Raw genomic sequence first — 17,345 nt, 5'->3', positions numbered from 1 at the left:
ATATAAGATCTTTACCAATTTTACTATAGCTTCTTGGTTTATCTCTGAATTGGAAAAGGAAACACCATATTGCTTTAGTCAAAGGAAAACATCTTTGTTTTTACATTATCATAGAACCTTCACCAATTTTACTATAGACATAACTTAGATGTATTTCCTTAAGTTTTTTGTTTTCAGTATTATTTTTCAATCAAAATTGAAGTATTTCCTTAATGGTTCACTTAATAGAGAAATATGCATCAAAGATGTAGGTATGTTACTATAATAGTATTCCAATTTTGATTGGAAACCAGTACCAAAGAACTACATTTGTCCTTTTAGCTTTGAATTGGAAAAGAAAGCACCATATTGGTTCAGTCAAAGTAAAAATATCTTGGTTTTGCATAATCATAGCTTACTGTACATGCCCCTACATGCACCACTTCATTATGATTATTATTTAGATAAATATCTATCTAATCTTTGATGAGTGAGAAGTTTAGGTGCAAACACAATTCACGCACGGAATTATCTGCAACATTTCAGAAAGATCTTTCTGCCGTATCATTTTCCCCCCTCTCTTCTATTTTGTCACAACTTCATTTGTCCATACAAGATGGATATTTTAACCCCACAGTTTTATCACTCTCTTTATCTTTTCCTCCAAACTAGGCCCATAAACTTTCTTACTTATTCCCTTAAACCATGTCACAGTTAACTCAACAAAAAGGTAGGGAAAAAGGGGTCTAAATTCCGAAACCAACGCGTCTAAGTCAAACCAATCTCACTATAAATATGGTCACTTATAAGGTCCATTAATTCAATTCAACCCCAAAAGAGTTCTCACAACAACTACTTCTGCTTAACTTAAGCCTTAGGATTCAAGGTTCAAACACACCATGTCATTTACCCTTGGCCAGAAATTTTTCAAGAGGTTCTGTGTGGATGAATTCCATATGGGAAGTCTTCCATATAGCAGCTTTTTGTCCAATGATCTCTTGCCATCCCTTGGAGCCAGAATCAACCAAGAAACAAGACTTAGAAGATACATAGTTTCCCCTTTCAATCCACGTTATAGGTGATCATGGTTCTTCAATCACCCCATCACAATAACACAGATACAATTACTCTCTATAATGTTGTAGTTGTTTGTTTCTTCTCACATGCTATTCTTGCAGGGCATGGGAGATGCTACTAATTGTCCTGGTTGTTTACTCTGCATGGATTTGCCCCTTTGAATTTGCCTTTCTGCCTTACAAGCAAGACACACTGTTCATCATTGACAACATTGTCAATTCCTTCTTTGCCATTGACATCATGCTCACATTCTTTGTAGCATATCTTGATAACCATTCCTACCTTCTTGTTGATCACCCCAAGAAAATTGCAATCAGGTACTTATCTACACTCTCGTGTGGTTATTGCTATTGTCACTCCTACTCAAATCATTTTTATTTAATACACTCTTCTTTGATAATCAAACTGATAAACAAATTTATCAAACTGATAAACTGATACACTCTTCTTTGTTCCAACTTAACCAATGATTTCGAGTTTGAGTACTGAATATGCAGCTCTTTCAATTACTCGAGGAAAAGTTTTATTTATCCAATTCAAGCAAGATTGTCTCTGGTGGAGACCAAAAACCGATAAACAAATTTTGTAAAATTTACTTAAATAAGAGTGACAACAGACTATAATGAATCTCAAAAACTTTGCTTACATCATATAGTTCTACAAAACTTGTAGGTACATATCTACCTGGTTTATCTTTGATGTCTGCTCAACTGCACCATTTCAATCTATCAGCCTCCTCTTCACTGATCACAGCAGTGAGATTGGCTTCAAAGTTCTCAACATGCTTCGGTTGTGGCGCTTGAGAAGAGTTAGTTCTCTGTTTGCAAGGTCCAACATTATATTATATACTCAACCTTGTGGTTTTCCAACACTTCAAACTCATAGTGCTTACTAGCTCCTATGATTTCCTTCAGACTTGAGAAGGATATTCGCTTCAATTACTTCTGGACTAGGTGCTCCAAGCTCATTGCTGTAAGCCTCTAAAGCCTATAACTTTTGCCTTTGGACACAGATTCTTGTTATCAAAACAAGATGCATTCACTACATGTAATGATGTGGCGCAACACAAACCGTTGGATGGATAGGGGTCACTATTTGGATGAAATTTTCTAGAAGCATTTCTTGAAAAAATTAAAATAAAATAAAATAAACTTCTCAATAAGCTAAAATTCACTCATGCATGAACACATCTTAGGACCGTACTAATAGATCTGCACTGAAAATCATTGCATTTTCACTAACTTAATTTGTGGAAATTCTTTCATATTAGTTTCTCCATAAACTTTTCGATCAGGCATAAACTAGTTTTAACTTATACACAAAGTTATTTCATTTTTACTTTCTATTTTTTTCACCTAAAATTACTTCTGTATAAGTTTATCTAAACAGATTCTCAGTGTAGTTATGTTCAATTATTTATCTTATGCCACATAATTTAACTTCAGTAAAGTAAATTGGGTGTATACTTTTGATCTCTGTCCTTACAAATTTTAACAATATAAAAAGATATTTTGTTGTTATTTTTCTTCCATTAAAATTAGAATTTTATCTTGATCAATTATGCTGATATTTAATGCAAGCTTTATCAAATAGATTATGATATAAAATTCTAATTTTGATAATAAAACAGATCAAAAAGTACTTAAAAAAAACTTCATCTTAACCAATTAGCATTGAGAAGTTTTGGTATTTTTTTTTCATGAAATTTCAGGTAACTTTGTTTGCTGTGCACTGTGCTGGATGCTTCAACTATCTGATAGCAGATAGGTACCCAGATGCCAAGAGGACATGGATTGGTGCTGTGTACCCAAATTTCAAAGAATTGAGTCTTTGGGAAAGATATGTGACATCCATGTATTGGTCCATTGTGACACTTACCACCACTGGCTATGGGGATCTACATGCTGAAAACACAAGAGAGATGCTTTTTGACATCTTCTACATGCTCTTCAACTTGGGATTAACAGCATACATCATTGGCAACATGACTAATCTGGTTGTCCACTGGACTAGCCGCACCAGAAATTTTGTATGTGCTCTCAAACTTCTGCTTCTTATCCTCTTTGATTAATTTATTATAAGCTTGAACAAACTTTTAGTTTCATGTATATGGATTTTTTGTTTTATTTTATTTCTTGCTATATTCAACATTTTTACCTTCATTCTTCTTTACTGATGATGTGGATAACAGAGATTGAAAAACTAAGACTAGTGAAAATATTTCAATATGAGAGTCTTTCATAAAAAATATAAAATAAAAAAAATTATAAAAACTGAAACAGGAATATGAGAAACTAAAATAAAAAAGAAATTATAAAAACTAATATGTGGAGAAAACTTTAAAACACGAAAATAAAAATAATATATAATAAAATCCAGAAAAACTTATTTAACTCTTTATTGAATCTACAAGACATTAGAAAAACTTATAAATTAATTTGACTAAGGAATGATTTAATTTAAACAAAATAAATTTGTTTAGTACATAATATTAGTTTGTTTTTAAAAGTTACTTTAATTAGTTGTTAATTTTCATTCTTTATTATTATTTTTTTTATGTTATTTTATAATTATTAACTAACTTACCATCTAATTATACTAAACTCAATTTAATCTATTAACTTCTAGATTTTAGTTTTTTAATTCATAATTTATAAGCTTTCAGTAAATTTATATGTTAATATTACTGAACACGTCCACACTTATTGTAGCTGAGTTTAGATTTATCATTTATCACGCGTTAGAACTGGAATAAATCCCGTGAAACTGATACTAAACTATTAATTTTAATTTCAAGCTTTAGAATTAGAATAAATCCCAAGTCTCAATCGTAACACACTTAACTATTATTTAAATAAAAGTTAAAAAGTTTTGATTCTGACATTTTATTAATTATTTAATATTTATAAATGATTAATAAATATTCCTTAATCCAGTGTCCTACACGAGTACTAGTTATTAATATACTTATTTTTAGCATCAAATCACGCGTAATTTTCTTCATGCTTTAATGTTTATTGAATTGAAATATATAATAATAGAAAATTAAAATATGTACTCCAAAATTTATTGAAAGATAAATTCAATATTTTGTTTCACAAGGTTAATGGTTGTTTTCTCGTTGTATTATGCGGATGTAAATTCAATTTCTTTTCTTTTATAAGAAAAAAAGGCTCACGTTTATCTCTTGAATTATGGGTGAAGTCACAAGCTACACGAGTTACTTTTCGAGGTTAAAAGTTTATTCGATTAAAATAAAGTTATTTGGCTATGAAGTTGTTTTACTAATTTGTATCATTTTTTTAAATTCTTTTTAGGTCATTTTCAAAAATATAATGTCATAATTTATTATATTTTCTTCAAATTTATTTTCACTATTTTATTAAAATTCTTTTTTCATCCTTCTTATATTTTGAACACTTTCTAACTCTCATCATATATCATTTTTATAATATAAAATCATTAAAATGTAATGTAAAATTATTTATATTATCTTATTTCATTCAATAAAAGATATTTTAAAATAAGATATTAAAATTAAAAATTATTATTCTAATTTTAAGACAAGGTATTTAAAAATAAATTAAAATATATTCTAATAAAATACTTATCAATTAGTTTAATATTTAATTTTATCAAACACTTCTAATTCAATTAACTTACTAACTTATTCATTATCAAATTTTAGCTATTTTTTAATTACTTTATTTGTTAATTTTACCAAGTATTCCTCTTAATTAATCTTTTGAAATTTCAAGTAATTATGCCATGATGGGGAGTACCCTATCATATATTTAATGCCACATAAGTATCTTGTGGCTCAAATATCTCATTAAAATACCTTATCACTAAAACCATGCAATTAGATGCTTAGCCGAAATTAGCCTAGCAGCATTTCAAAGATGCATTTGGAAACACCATCTTTGTAAGACAAAACAAAAAATAATGTAATAAAAAAAAAACATATATTTTTTCGTGTTGGTTTCAAACTTCTTTAAAACTTGAGACAAAGGTGGTACTGAAAAACTTATATAAAAGTAGAAAAAAAGGGAAGAAAAAAAATGAGTGGGGGCATGTGGCTCATAGTCATAATCACACACCATATCCACGACATGTGTCCATGGGTACATATCTCCTTCACCTTTACAAGTTTTTGTTGAAAAGTTTAAGAAATTATATTTACAAAACTTTTGTACAAAAACTAAACCAACAAAAATAAAAATGACTAATTAGATAGTTCACATGATAAATAAAAGTAAAAATATTGTAAAAACTTGTTATAAAAATAATATGAAGAAAAAAATGAGTTTGGGAAGTTATTTTATTCTATGGTAAAAAGAAAAAAATACTTGAAAGTTATTTTCTTGACATAGTTTTTATAGGGTCATATATGTCACTGTAAAAATATTGACAATATCATGCTATTAAAAAATATTTAAGTAATTATTATAAAAATAATAATCAAACTATACACGATAATATGTAATTAGATAAAAATTAAAAAACATAAAAATGAAAAAATATATATATATAGATTGAATTTATTTAAATTAAAAAATATACGCATAATTATGAGATTAACTAATAAAACAATTTATATAACTTTTAAATTTTAAAGTACAAGATCATATTAAAAAGTGTTATAAAATCAATCAGAAATCATAATTTGTATGACTTTTAAAATAATTATCATAAAAATTAACAAACTTACATTCATGATGAATTATAATTAGATGATTAAATAAAATAATATTACATCATTAATGCATCACCATTTAAACTCTTTAGTTGCAATGACCTCTTTTATGATTCACACCAAACTTCATTGGTATTTGTTAATATTCTTTTGAGGGGGGAAACAAATTATTAGAAATATGTGGTTGGCCCCTCTAACAAGGAGAAACATGGTTTTGGTGGCAGAGAGACACAGTGAGAGCAGCTTCAGAATTTGCATCAAGAAATCATCTGCCCCATCACATACAGGATCAAATGTTGTCACACTTGTGTTTGAAGTTCAAGACAGAAGGACTGAAGCAGCAAGAAACACTAAATGGCATGCCAAAGGCAATTCGTGCAAGCATTGCATACCATCTGTTTTTCTCTGTTGTGCAGAAGGTTTACATCTTCCAAGGAGTCTCAGATGACTTTCTTTTCCAACTGGTTAGTACTTTGAGATAATCACTTATAAACTTACAGTGTAAAGTTTTTTTACACTGACAACTAATTATATTTTTTAATTGTATCATGTCACTGTAAACACATTTATTTTTAATAGTGACATGACACAATTAAAAGATATAATTGGTTGTTAGTGTAAAAAGATTTTACACTGTCACTGTATAAGTGATTAACTCATATACTTTATAACATTTTTATCTCTTTCAAGTTTTTTTTTTTAATGAAGCTTTATAAGTAAAAGACCAAAATTTGATACCTCCTTTTTATTTTAAGTTTCACTGTTTAAAAAATTTCACTTTCATCCCTTAATGTGTTTTTATTAGCCAGATTGATCATTTTATTAATTTTTTGTACTAATAATGTTGATTTTGACTAACATGATATCTCACAACTTATCACGTATTCCTAAATTGACTAAATTATTGTGAAAATTTGATAAAAAAGACTAATTTGATTTAACATAAATATATTAGAAGGTCAAAATGAAACCTTTTAAACTTATGAGACTAAATTAAAACTAAAAATAAAAATAAGAGACAAAAAAATTCTATTTTAGCTTAAGTAAAACTAATCCAAATAAAATTTAGTTTAATTTTGATACATTATTGACATATAGATAGATGTTTACATAGTTAACTAATTAAAAATCACTTACATATAACTTTTAAAATAATTATTTTAAAAGTCAAGTATCCTCAAATGCCAACGAAATTCTTTATATACATTGTATTTTTTAACTTGATTTAAGAAGGTTGAGTCAAGTTTATGAATAAGGCCTTGAATGATAACATCTTATTAAGTGTTTAATTAAGATTAAACTAATGCGAGTGATGTTGTACCAATAGGTTACAGAGATGGAAGCTGAGTATTTCCCACCCAAGGAAGATGTTATACTACAAAATGAGTCTCCCACGGACCTTTACATGCTGGTTTCAGGGGCAGTGGTGAGTAAGCTAAAGCATGAGTAATCAATTAGCATTGAATGAATCTTAAAGAATGACACTAACTGAAAAAAAAAAAATTGTTTTTCAACTGTGGCAGGATCTGATTCGCTATGTTGATGGCCATGATCAAGTATGTCATAACTTTCAAGCATTACATTCTCTCTCTATCTCTCTATATATATATATACTTAGTTTGTTTAATAATTTATGTTCTATATTAAATTTTGACAATTCATCAGTTTAATTTAAAGTTTTTAATATATAAGTTAAGTTTATAAATTAAAAAAAAATTAAAAATTATTTCATATTTCATTTCATTAATTCAAATTGAATTAATGAAATGAAATATTAAATAATTTTTAAATTTTTTAAAAATTTGCAGATTTAATCTATACATTAAGAATTTTAAATTTAACGGTTAGATCATTAAAATTTGACGTAGAACATGAATTATTGAACGGAGTAAATCTAAGTAGACTTACTCCTAGAGTAATCAGATTCCTCCTCTCTCTCTTTCTCTCTCTATATATATATATATATAAGTTGTTTAGGTACATTTTTTTAAAAGCATTTTTAGTGGAGCATAATAGGAATGAAAAATGAAATAATTTTTTCATAAACTAAAATTAGTTTATACATAATCTATTTTGTAGAAGTCTCTCCTAATAGTTTCTCTAAAATCTTATTTTTAATTCATGTATAAGTTAATTTTAGCTTATAAAAAAATTATTTTGATTTTCTTTCCTATTTTTCTCTCTTAAAAGTGTTTTTGGAAAATCTTATTCAACCATATGCTTTGTACACAATGAGACAACAGAACCTAACTTCCTACCCCGATATTGAAAATTCAGATTCTGAAGAAGGCTACTGCAGGAGGCACATTTGGGGAGATTGGGGTGTTATACTGTACACCACAGCCTTTCACTGTTCGGACCACTGAGCTTTCTCAAATTTTAAGACTCAGCAGAAGTTCATTGATGAATTCCTTACATGCGTATCCAGAAGCAGCACAAATTATAATGAAAAATATTTTTACGGTAATAAGCATATTAAAATTATGCAACTTCATTTTCATTTATCACATACCACCCCCTCTCAAAATACTTGATTTTTAGAGTTTAATTGTCATGCAATGTGGTTTACGCTGATAACCAAGTAGAAATCTCTGTTAGTGTATGATTCTTAAGATAGTTATTGTAAAATTCAACAATTTTATTATGTATTGTAATTTGTAACGTTAGTATATAAAAATTGTAAGTGTATTCTAATTAAATTCAAATACTATTATGATTTTAAGAATTTAATTATTCATGTTGGCAGGTGTTGAAAGGGCATGAAGGATTGGATTTTGAATATCCACCTAGGGACCCTGGATTGGCTCTTTACCAAATGCATGATTGGGACAACACAAGAGGAAGTTTTTCTGATGCATCCAAAAATAATTCAGCCAGATTGCATTACTTGATTCCTGAGGATGGAAAAAGAGATCTTCATGCTACTTTGCCAAATGGTCATCCTGACATGGAAGAAAATGAAAAGAAGCTAAGCCCTATAAGATGGAAACAAAAACCTCTTGTAAGCCAGCATCAAAACAAGAGCATTTCTGACCTTGCAATGAATCATGAAAATAGGAAGACATTAGATGAACATATAATTGAGTTTTTGGAGCCAGAAATCCCTATCAACCACCCTTTAGGAAAATTGTATACTAACACTTATTCAAGTACCTCTAACCATAGAACTGAGAGAGAAACAGAAAGATTCTTCAAAAAGAGAGTTACTATCCACTTTCATGGCAAACACAAAACCACCATGCAGGAGCAGCATGGGAAGTTGATAATCCTACCTGATTCATTAGAAGAGCTGCTCCATATTGCTGGTAAGCAATGATTTAAAATTTAAACAAAATGAAAATGAGATAAAAAAAAAAAATTATGTTGCTATTCTAAAATACATACAAAAGGATCATGAGTGTTTAATCAAATACAATTATTTAAATTGAAAAGTATGCACTTCTCTAATTTTCACATTCTGACTTTCAACTTGTGATATTGCAGGAGAAAAGTTTGGAGTCTCCAAGCCTACAAAAGTAATTACCAGAGAGAATGCAGAGATAGATGATATTAGTGTCATTCGAGATGGTGATCATCTTTCTTTTTCTTTTTAGTGACACTGGAAATTTAAGTTTATAATCTTCTCAAATGCCAGTTACAGTGTGCAAGATCTGAAGTGTGATCTTCAGGAGGATGATAATAATAATAGTCAATACAAAATTAGCAGACAGATTACATAAAGTGTCAAACTGTCATTGGAGATAATGATCATCTCTTCCTATTTTGCAGAAAATACTTGAAGTTTGGGTTGATGATTTTACCTAATTGAATATAGCTGTAACCTTTAGGGATGTAATATCAATACAGTCATATTTTAACATTTTGAAAATTCATAAAAATTCAATTCCCAAAGATGCATTTTGTTTATGATGCAACAATCACTACCTAATTTAATCTTGGTAATGTCAAACAATGAAATACATGATGCCACTGTGCTTTGTCGAAAACCAATTTTTCAGAGAATCGAAAAAGTGTATGGATCAAGAAAATTATCGAATCATTTCCATACTTTTAGTAAAAGTGGTTAAATTCAATTTCAAAATAAAAATGGACTTTGGGGAAGACCAGTCTAATTAACATTAATGTTATCAATGCACGTTTGTCTTTTTTGGTTAACCTTCTTCACATTTGACTTTCCTCAACTGCTTTAAAAAGAGATCTTAAGGAAGGTTGAAATGCAATTCTTAAAGAATTTCCAAAATGCTTAATTGGGAACTAATTTGTCATTTATATTGATCTCTCAAAGATTTGAAAATTTTCATAGATTCAAATGTCCAAAATGCTTAATAGAAAATAACTTAATTATTTTTCAGGACCTGAACTATATCAGAATTCAGAAAGTTCTCTCCCCTAGAATAAATTCAAAAAGTTAATCAAGTATTAAAGATGATAATTTTTCAAAGGTTAAGGAAGATTGAATTTCTATTCTTAATGAATGTCCCTGTGAATAGTTAGGATGTGGGAAAATGCCGTAGTCAGTTCAGAATATAATCGTTATGTTATAATCAAAATGAATTTTGTTTAAATAAGTTTATTGGAAAATAGTTTTGAAATATATAATTTCATTTAAATACAAGAAAAAATAAGTTTTTATATGTAATAAATTTTGCTTGAGTTGGGCTTCTTGGTCGGATGTACTTTTCTCTTGTTTCGGTTCCTTTCTTTATACTTGCTATCTTCTTTGTGGAAAAGTTTTCATTTTCTATTAAAATAAATGGAAATAGAAGAAAAAATAGCTACCCTAAGTCTTCCGGAGAAAAAAATGAAAAAGAAGCTACATTAATCAAGTCTTCACGTACAAACTGTAAAAGACCCCTTTATCCTCAAACAAGCAAGGACTCAATTTAGTCTTAGCATGTAGTTACCATTCTTCAAGTACAACTGTAAAAGACCCAATTATCCTCAAACATGAAACGTCCAATTTTTTTTGTAACATTTTTTTTTATTTTCAAAATGTTACAAAGAACTTGTGCTCAGATGAGATGGGGTCTACAAAAAACAAGATGAGGAAAAAAAAACTCTAGCAAAGGAGAACTTCACACCATTCAAAGTATCATATAGCCCTGAAATGTAAAAGGAAATATTAGGGGTAATAATCCAGACATTTTTCGGTTTGTTGACAACTAAAAGAGTATTATATTGCATACCAATGAGGTGCTAGAGAAAAATTTACATCAAAATCTAAAAAACACTGCTTATTCAAAATTTACAAAATGTTTCCCCACCCCCTTTATCTGGAGTGGTGGAAGAGAGAAGCACATTTGGTTTCAAAAAGAAATGAGTAATTTCAATCATTTAAAAATGCAGAAGGCACACAAGCTCTCCCAGTATGTAACATTAAACCAAGTAGTGCGAAGAGTTAGCGTATGCAACTCAGAAAAGTTTTCACAATTAAGTATAGAACATAAAAATAAATAATAAACTTGTATGATAGTCCAAATCCACACCTAATTAAATTCCAGCAGCAAAGAAAGTGAATAACCATAGATTCAAAGTTCAACTGTGTACGAGCGAGTTGGTTCTATGGAACATGCACAATTCTACTAATTCAATTGGAAGACCAACAAGCAGAGTACTCCACACACTCCAAATGACTCTACAAGTAACACTTTTCAATAAAACAGTATCCACCAGTGTTCATTTAACAACCACAGATGCATTAGCAATATTGCAGTTTGAAAGGTAAATGCAACCTGAGGTTTTATATTGCAGATTAGATCAAATCACAAATGCAACCACAGCACTGCATCAAACTGCAATGGCTGCAACGCAATCAAGATGAGACTACAACCACAATTTAAAATTTTGACTTACCTGCACTGCATCACAATTGCAGTTGCAATCACCCACACTACTCTGCAGTTTTGATGATTGCAACACAACCCCATTTTGAACTTCCAATAACTATTTACATGTGACACAGCCAGTGATCTCTTAAAACAAAGCAACACCCAACATCAATGGACAAACCCCATGCAGATGTAACAAACAATTATTAAACCAAGTAAAAACACAATCAAGCACTCAAGACAGATGAAGGGAACAAGAAGATTGATTACCCCACACAAAATAAAAAGATCCTACGTGCTACAAAGAATAGACCGGATATGTAAACAGACCACAGGTTCAAAGTTCAATGGATACATGTTTGTTAATTTTATAGAGCATGGACAACTCAGTTATAGTAGCAGGTTGTCTTGAAAGGCTAAAGCTACTCCTCGGGTTAAAGTTTTTGTTTCAACTTTGATACTTAATATAGTTAACGCTTAACAGGAAGATCACTAATGATTTGATAGTCTATGCTGTATAAATGGTCAAAATCCAATGACTCCACCAGATTAAGTCTATAGACCCACCACAAGTTTTCCTAAACTCTTGTGTGAGACAACATTGACATTTAATTTACCCGATGAATTACATGCTATATGTTCTGGGATTATTCAAGTCCTATTCACCTCTTTTAATTAAGCTTAACTAGGAAATAGAATGCATAGAAAAGAAGTGGGCATAAAATCTCACTAGCACAACTGCATAATGCAAGTCTTAAACTACAAGTAAAGATCTTACAAAAGTCAAATTGAAGTTCACAAAACTAAGGAAAACAAAAATTATAATGACAATTTTTCCAGCCCAAATAATCCTAAATTCATTGCATTTCTTTTTCTTACTTTTACCTGTAAAAGTGTAAACTATTACATTATTAATAGGCACGCACAGCATTCACGTTTAAAAATGTGTAAACTACTTTATAGTATGCAAGATGCAATGCAATGCATTAAATTGTAAATCAAATCACATAGCACAAGCACAGCCACAACCACATCAGTTTGTGCTCGTAAAATGCATCAACCTGCAACGGCCACTGCATTTCCAATTTAAAACCTTGACCATACTGCATCACAACGCAACTGCAGCTCCATTTGCCCATGCTTCCCCCAATTTTAATAATGCAGCAACCGCAAGTTAAAATTTCGAGTTTCTCAAGACAAAGCAACGTTCCACATCAATGGACAAACCTCATGCAAATCATTTTGCAATCGTAACAAACAATCATTAAACCAAGTAAAAATACAATCAAACACTATATGTAGGGATCAAATTAAGAAAATACTGATGAGTAAGGACCAAATTAAGAGTGTGTTACATGTATAAAGATTGAATTAAACAATGTGTAATGGAATTAACAGTGTCAAGGACCAAGTCGAATTTAATAAGTTTTTTAATGTATAGAGACCAAATTGAGAATCCACAACACTCCAAAGACTAAATTATATGTTTAACCTAAACAAAATCATTTTGCAATCGTAACAAACAATCATTAAACCAAGTAAAAATACAATCAAACACTCAAGGCAAATTTGATCCTCTATATGTAGGGATCAAATTAAGAAAATACTAATGTGTAAGGACCAACTTAAGAGCATGTTACATGTATAAAGATTGAATTAACAACGTGTAATGGAGTTAACTGTGTCAAGGACCAAGTTGGTAACATTTAACAATGTGCAATAGACTAAATTATGTTTAACCTAAACAAAATCTTGAGAAGTACACTTAAAGCTAGGGGTGGGCAAAAAAAACTGAATTGAACTGAACTGGTGGTGAACTGAACTGGTGGTGAACTGAACTGTACTATACTATAAAAAATTGAACTGTTTGTAAAAAAAACTGAACTAAACTGTTTAAAAAAAAAACTGAATTGAATTGAACTATTGGAAAGTTAACTGTACTGAACTATAAAACTGAACTGAATTATAAAAATTGAACTATTTTTATAAAATGATAAAAATTAAATGTGTCTAACATGTTATGTCTTAATATAGATTAACTCGATAGTCTAATACCCAAAACTTTAGGAAAAAAAAAAGTGATCCAAAAAAAATTGTATCAATTTAGTCGAATCTAACGGATCAATTGAGTTATATTGGACTACTTATTTTTAGGCTTAAAGTTTACTGAGTTTGTTTGACTTAATTTTATATTTTTTTTCTTTGAAAAATTTAAATAAAATGGAAAATAAAGTATTTTTGGCAAATGTGTCCTATTTTGATAGATCAATGAGTCAAAATTGTTCAATTCAAAATATCATAACAGTTCAATGCAATTTAAATTGCAGTTCAGTCCAAGTTTTTTATAGTATAGTTCAGTTTAGTTTAATGACACACAAAAATAGTTCAGTTCAGTTCGTCTATTCTAATATTTAGTTTAGTTCAGTTCATGAGAACTATTTTTAAGTTCAGTATAGTTTTTATAAGATGTTCAGTTCAGTTCATTTTGCCCACCCCTACATAAAGCCTTAAACCTGCCTAAACCCTAAACTCAACCCTACAAAACCTGATTCTTAAAATACATTATTTTTGTCATATGATTAGTCCATATGAGATTTTTAACACAAACAATCATCAAACCAATTAAAACCACAATCAAGAAAAGCTCAAGAGGGGCCAAGAAGATCAATTACCACACAGAAATCAACGTCCACCGGCATTGAGCGCCATGAGCAAGTTCTTCCCGCCGGGCAAGTAAGCGACGTTGGGCGACTTGGCGAGCGTGGCGGCGACCTCCCGGGAGGCCTCGATCCGGCGGAGCTCGATGAGGCCCATCCCGGCGGCGGCGGTGGCGTCGGAGATGAGCTTGGCGGCGTCGCTCTCGCCCTCGGCCCTGATGATGGCGGCGCGGCGCTCCTGCTCGGCCTTCATGACGACGAACTTGGAGCGCTCGGCCTCCTGCTGCGCGACCTGCTTCTGCTCGACGGCGCGGGAGAACTCGGCGCCGTAGGAGAGGTGCGTGATGGCGACGTCGTCGAGGAGGATGTTGAAGTCGCGGGCGCGGCGGAGGAGGCCGTCGCGGACGAGGGCGGAGACGTGGGGGCGGTCGGTGAGGAGCTGGTCGGCGTTGAACTGGGCGACGACGGCCTTGAGGACCTCGTTGCCGATGGAGGGGAGGACCTTCTCGTCGTACTCGAGGCCGAGGTTCTGGACGATCACGGAGAGCTTGTCGGTGTCGGGGCGGGAGAGGACGCGGAGGGTGAGGTTCACCATCTGCAGGTCCTTCGTGCCCGACACCGACGAGAACGTGTGGGGCCGCGTCCGGATGTCGAAGATGTACGGCTTCTGCACCCACGGGATCAGGAAGTGGGTCCCCTCGCCCACCGTCGAGTCCAGGATGCCGCGGAACCGGTCGAACAGGACGGCGCGCTGACCGCCGTCCACCGTGTACAGAGAGGAGTTCAGGGCGGCCGCCGACAGGCCCAGGCCCAGGGCCGCGCGGCCCAGGTTCGAGAGGAAGGAGGTGGCGGCCTGGCTGCTTCCCATTTTGGAGTCGACGAGGGTTCAAGCGAGAGTCGGATTCGGGTTTAGGGGTTTAGAGATAACAGGGAAATATGGTAAGGGTCTTCTTTTATTTGGGTTTTCTTCTTTTTCTTGTTCAACACACTTGAATTTTTATTTTTTTTAATTGATTTATGTAAGACCATGGTTTAAATTAGTTTAAGCGTAAGATTGGTTAAGAAAATTAGTTAATTTAATTGATAATAACCATAAAAAATATATCACTAATTCTCGATTGAATTAATTCGACCGGTTAATCCAAGACAATTTTTAAAATTATGCTTGTACTCAAGTCACTGAACTCTGGTTCCCCAAATTCCCCAAATTTGAAATTCAAATTTGAATTTTAAGCATTTGGATGCCTATTTCTTAGATATAAAAAGGCAAATGAAAGTTTGTTATGACATGATGTAAAAGGTGTGATGGGATGTGGTAATAAGAAAAGGGATGTAGGAGCAAATATGTAAAAGTGTGACTAGTGTGTGAAATATGTAACTAAGTGGGTGTTGTTTAAAGTCAATGAAAAAGTGTGAGGTTTAGAAAGTGGACATCCCACCTTGGGGAGAAAAGGGTCCCTACTCTCTCTTGGCCCAACAAGCCTAATAAGCATATTTTCCAAATATTAATTGCACCTTCTAAAATACTAAATACACCTTTAAAGGAAAAATTACAATAAAATAAATTCTTATTCTAAATGACTCAAAAATACAAGGTCAAAAATAAAAAAGAATATTTTGAGATAAAGATTTACAACTAAGAAGAAATGGATTACAATAAGTGTGGAGAAAAGAAAAACATAAAATGAGGGTTGAATAATGTTACTAAAAAAGTTCAACACTTTTTCAAACAACGAAATAGTAATTAAACCTTAAAAGTGCAGACAAATAGTTAAAGTGCAAAAAATACATAGTATTTTTATATTAGTTTGTCTCAACCATTTAGACTATATCCAGTTCTTGATCAACTCAATCAAATTTTATTATTTTTGCAAAGATACAAGTATTTGATGGAATAACACTAAGGTCGAGAAGACCAAGAGGTGATATACTAAAGGAGGCAAGAGGAATGGGATAGTAAGGCCATTTTTGGACCTTAGCTCCTAGGTTTTATAGCATTTATTTCTTTATTCCTATTTTGCCCTTGTCTTTAATTTCCTATTTTACCCTTGTATTTTGGGGTATTTTAGTCATACAATTTATTTTACTTGTATTTCCAATTTTACCCTTGTATTTTGGGGTGTTTAGGACTTAGAATTTATTTTCTTTTGTATTTCCCATTTTACCCTTGCATTATGGGGTGCTCTAGATTATTAGGGTTTTTAATTTTGGGCTAGGGTGTTAATTAGAGGGTGACACATTTTTGGTGCTTATTGGGTCTATTTTTGGTGTTAGAAAGGCTTAGGCCCAAGTGGAGGGCAAAAGTTGCATGGTCTTATCATGCACCTAGATATAGTCAATCTAAACCCAAAGATTCCATCCTTGGCCACCAAGTTGCATCTAGGGTTCATTTGCATTTCATTTGGAATGCATTTGCCTACTCCAAATGCAACCCTAGATGCCTCCCCTCCTATAAATACCCACCACTTGTAAATACTTTGGATATATATGAATTTGAGTGAGCATTCTTATGCCTCAAGTCCCTATCCTTAGTCCCTAGCTAAATTCGGCTAGCCTACCTTCATTCTCCACCCTTGGAGAGTGAGACCTAGAGTGGCCTCCACCTACCTTGGAGTGAGCCAACCTAAATCACCAAACACCATCCCCAAAAGCTTACGCCCAACACCTCCCTTTTTCGGCCATCTTCATTCTTCCCACCATAAAGTCTCCATTTTGTCTTCCTTGTTGAACCTAGATCAAGGGCAAGGCTTCCTCTCCTTCATCTCTACGTCATTTCATGGAGAAGGAACCCATCAAGTGGTATCCTTTAATTCCTATTTTTATGTTTTTGTTGGTCAAGAAGCCCACCATGAAGAACCTCTTGATTTGAGGTCAAATCCTTTTCAAGAGGGAGGGAATGATGGAATAACACTAAAGCCGAGAAGACCAAGAGGTGACATATTGAAGGAGGCAAGAGGAATGGGTTAGTGATGAAAAACCATAAAGAGGAATAAGCCTACTTTTGGGCCTTAGCTATGTTTTTATAACATTTATTTCCATTTTTATCCCTTGTCTTTGTTTTCCATTTTTACCCTTGTATTTTGGGGTATTTTAGTCATAGGATTTATT

General features: G+C 32.1%; 2 protein-coding genes across 2 annotated transcripts; one reads left to right on the top strand and one right to left on the bottom strand.

Moving 5' to 3' along the window:
• Positions 1–740: 740 nt before the first annotated feature.
• Positions 741–9,620, top strand: LOC109793370 (potassium channel KAT3). Its single transcript, XM_020352829.3, has 11 exons — positions 741–1,057; positions 1,158–1,373; positions 1,729–1,884; positions 1,971–2,028; positions 2,768–3,085; positions 5,977–6,216; positions 7,080–7,178; positions 7,276–7,308; positions 8,030–8,215; positions 8,499–9,057; positions 9,236–9,620. The coding sequence occupies exons 1-11, from the start codon at positions 879–881 to the stop codon at positions 9,343–9,345; spliced, it is 2,154 nt and encodes a 717-aa protein (XP_020208418.2). The 5' UTR covers positions 741–878; the 3' UTR covers positions 9,346–9,620.
• A 934-nt stretch (positions 9,621–10,554) lies between these two features.
• LOC109793371 (prohibitin-3, mitochondrial) lies at positions 10,555–15,232 on the bottom strand. The gene is made up of 2 exons (XM_020352830.3): positions 14,253–15,232; positions 10,555–10,854 (listed from the first exon to the last, which is right to left on the bottom strand). Exon 1 carries the CDS (start codon positions 15,103–15,105, stop codon positions 14,263–14,265), a length of 843 nt encoding a protein of 280 aa, XP_020208419.1. The 5' UTR covers positions 15,106–15,232; the 3' UTR covers positions 10,555–10,854; positions 14,253–14,262.
• Between the last annotated feature and the right edge of the window lie 2,113 nt (positions 15,233–17,345).

The sequence above is a fragment of the Cajanus cajan genome, chromosome 8 (genome assembly GCF_000230855.2).
Source record: "Cajanus cajan strain Asha chromosome 8, NIPB_CcT2T_4, whole genome shotgun sequence".
Lineage (NCBI taxonomy): Eukaryota > Viridiplantae > Streptophyta > Magnoliopsida > Fabales > Fabaceae > Cajanus > Cajanus cajan.
Note: the sequence above shows the minus strand (reverse complement) of the source record. Positions and strands in the feature narration are given on the sequence as shown.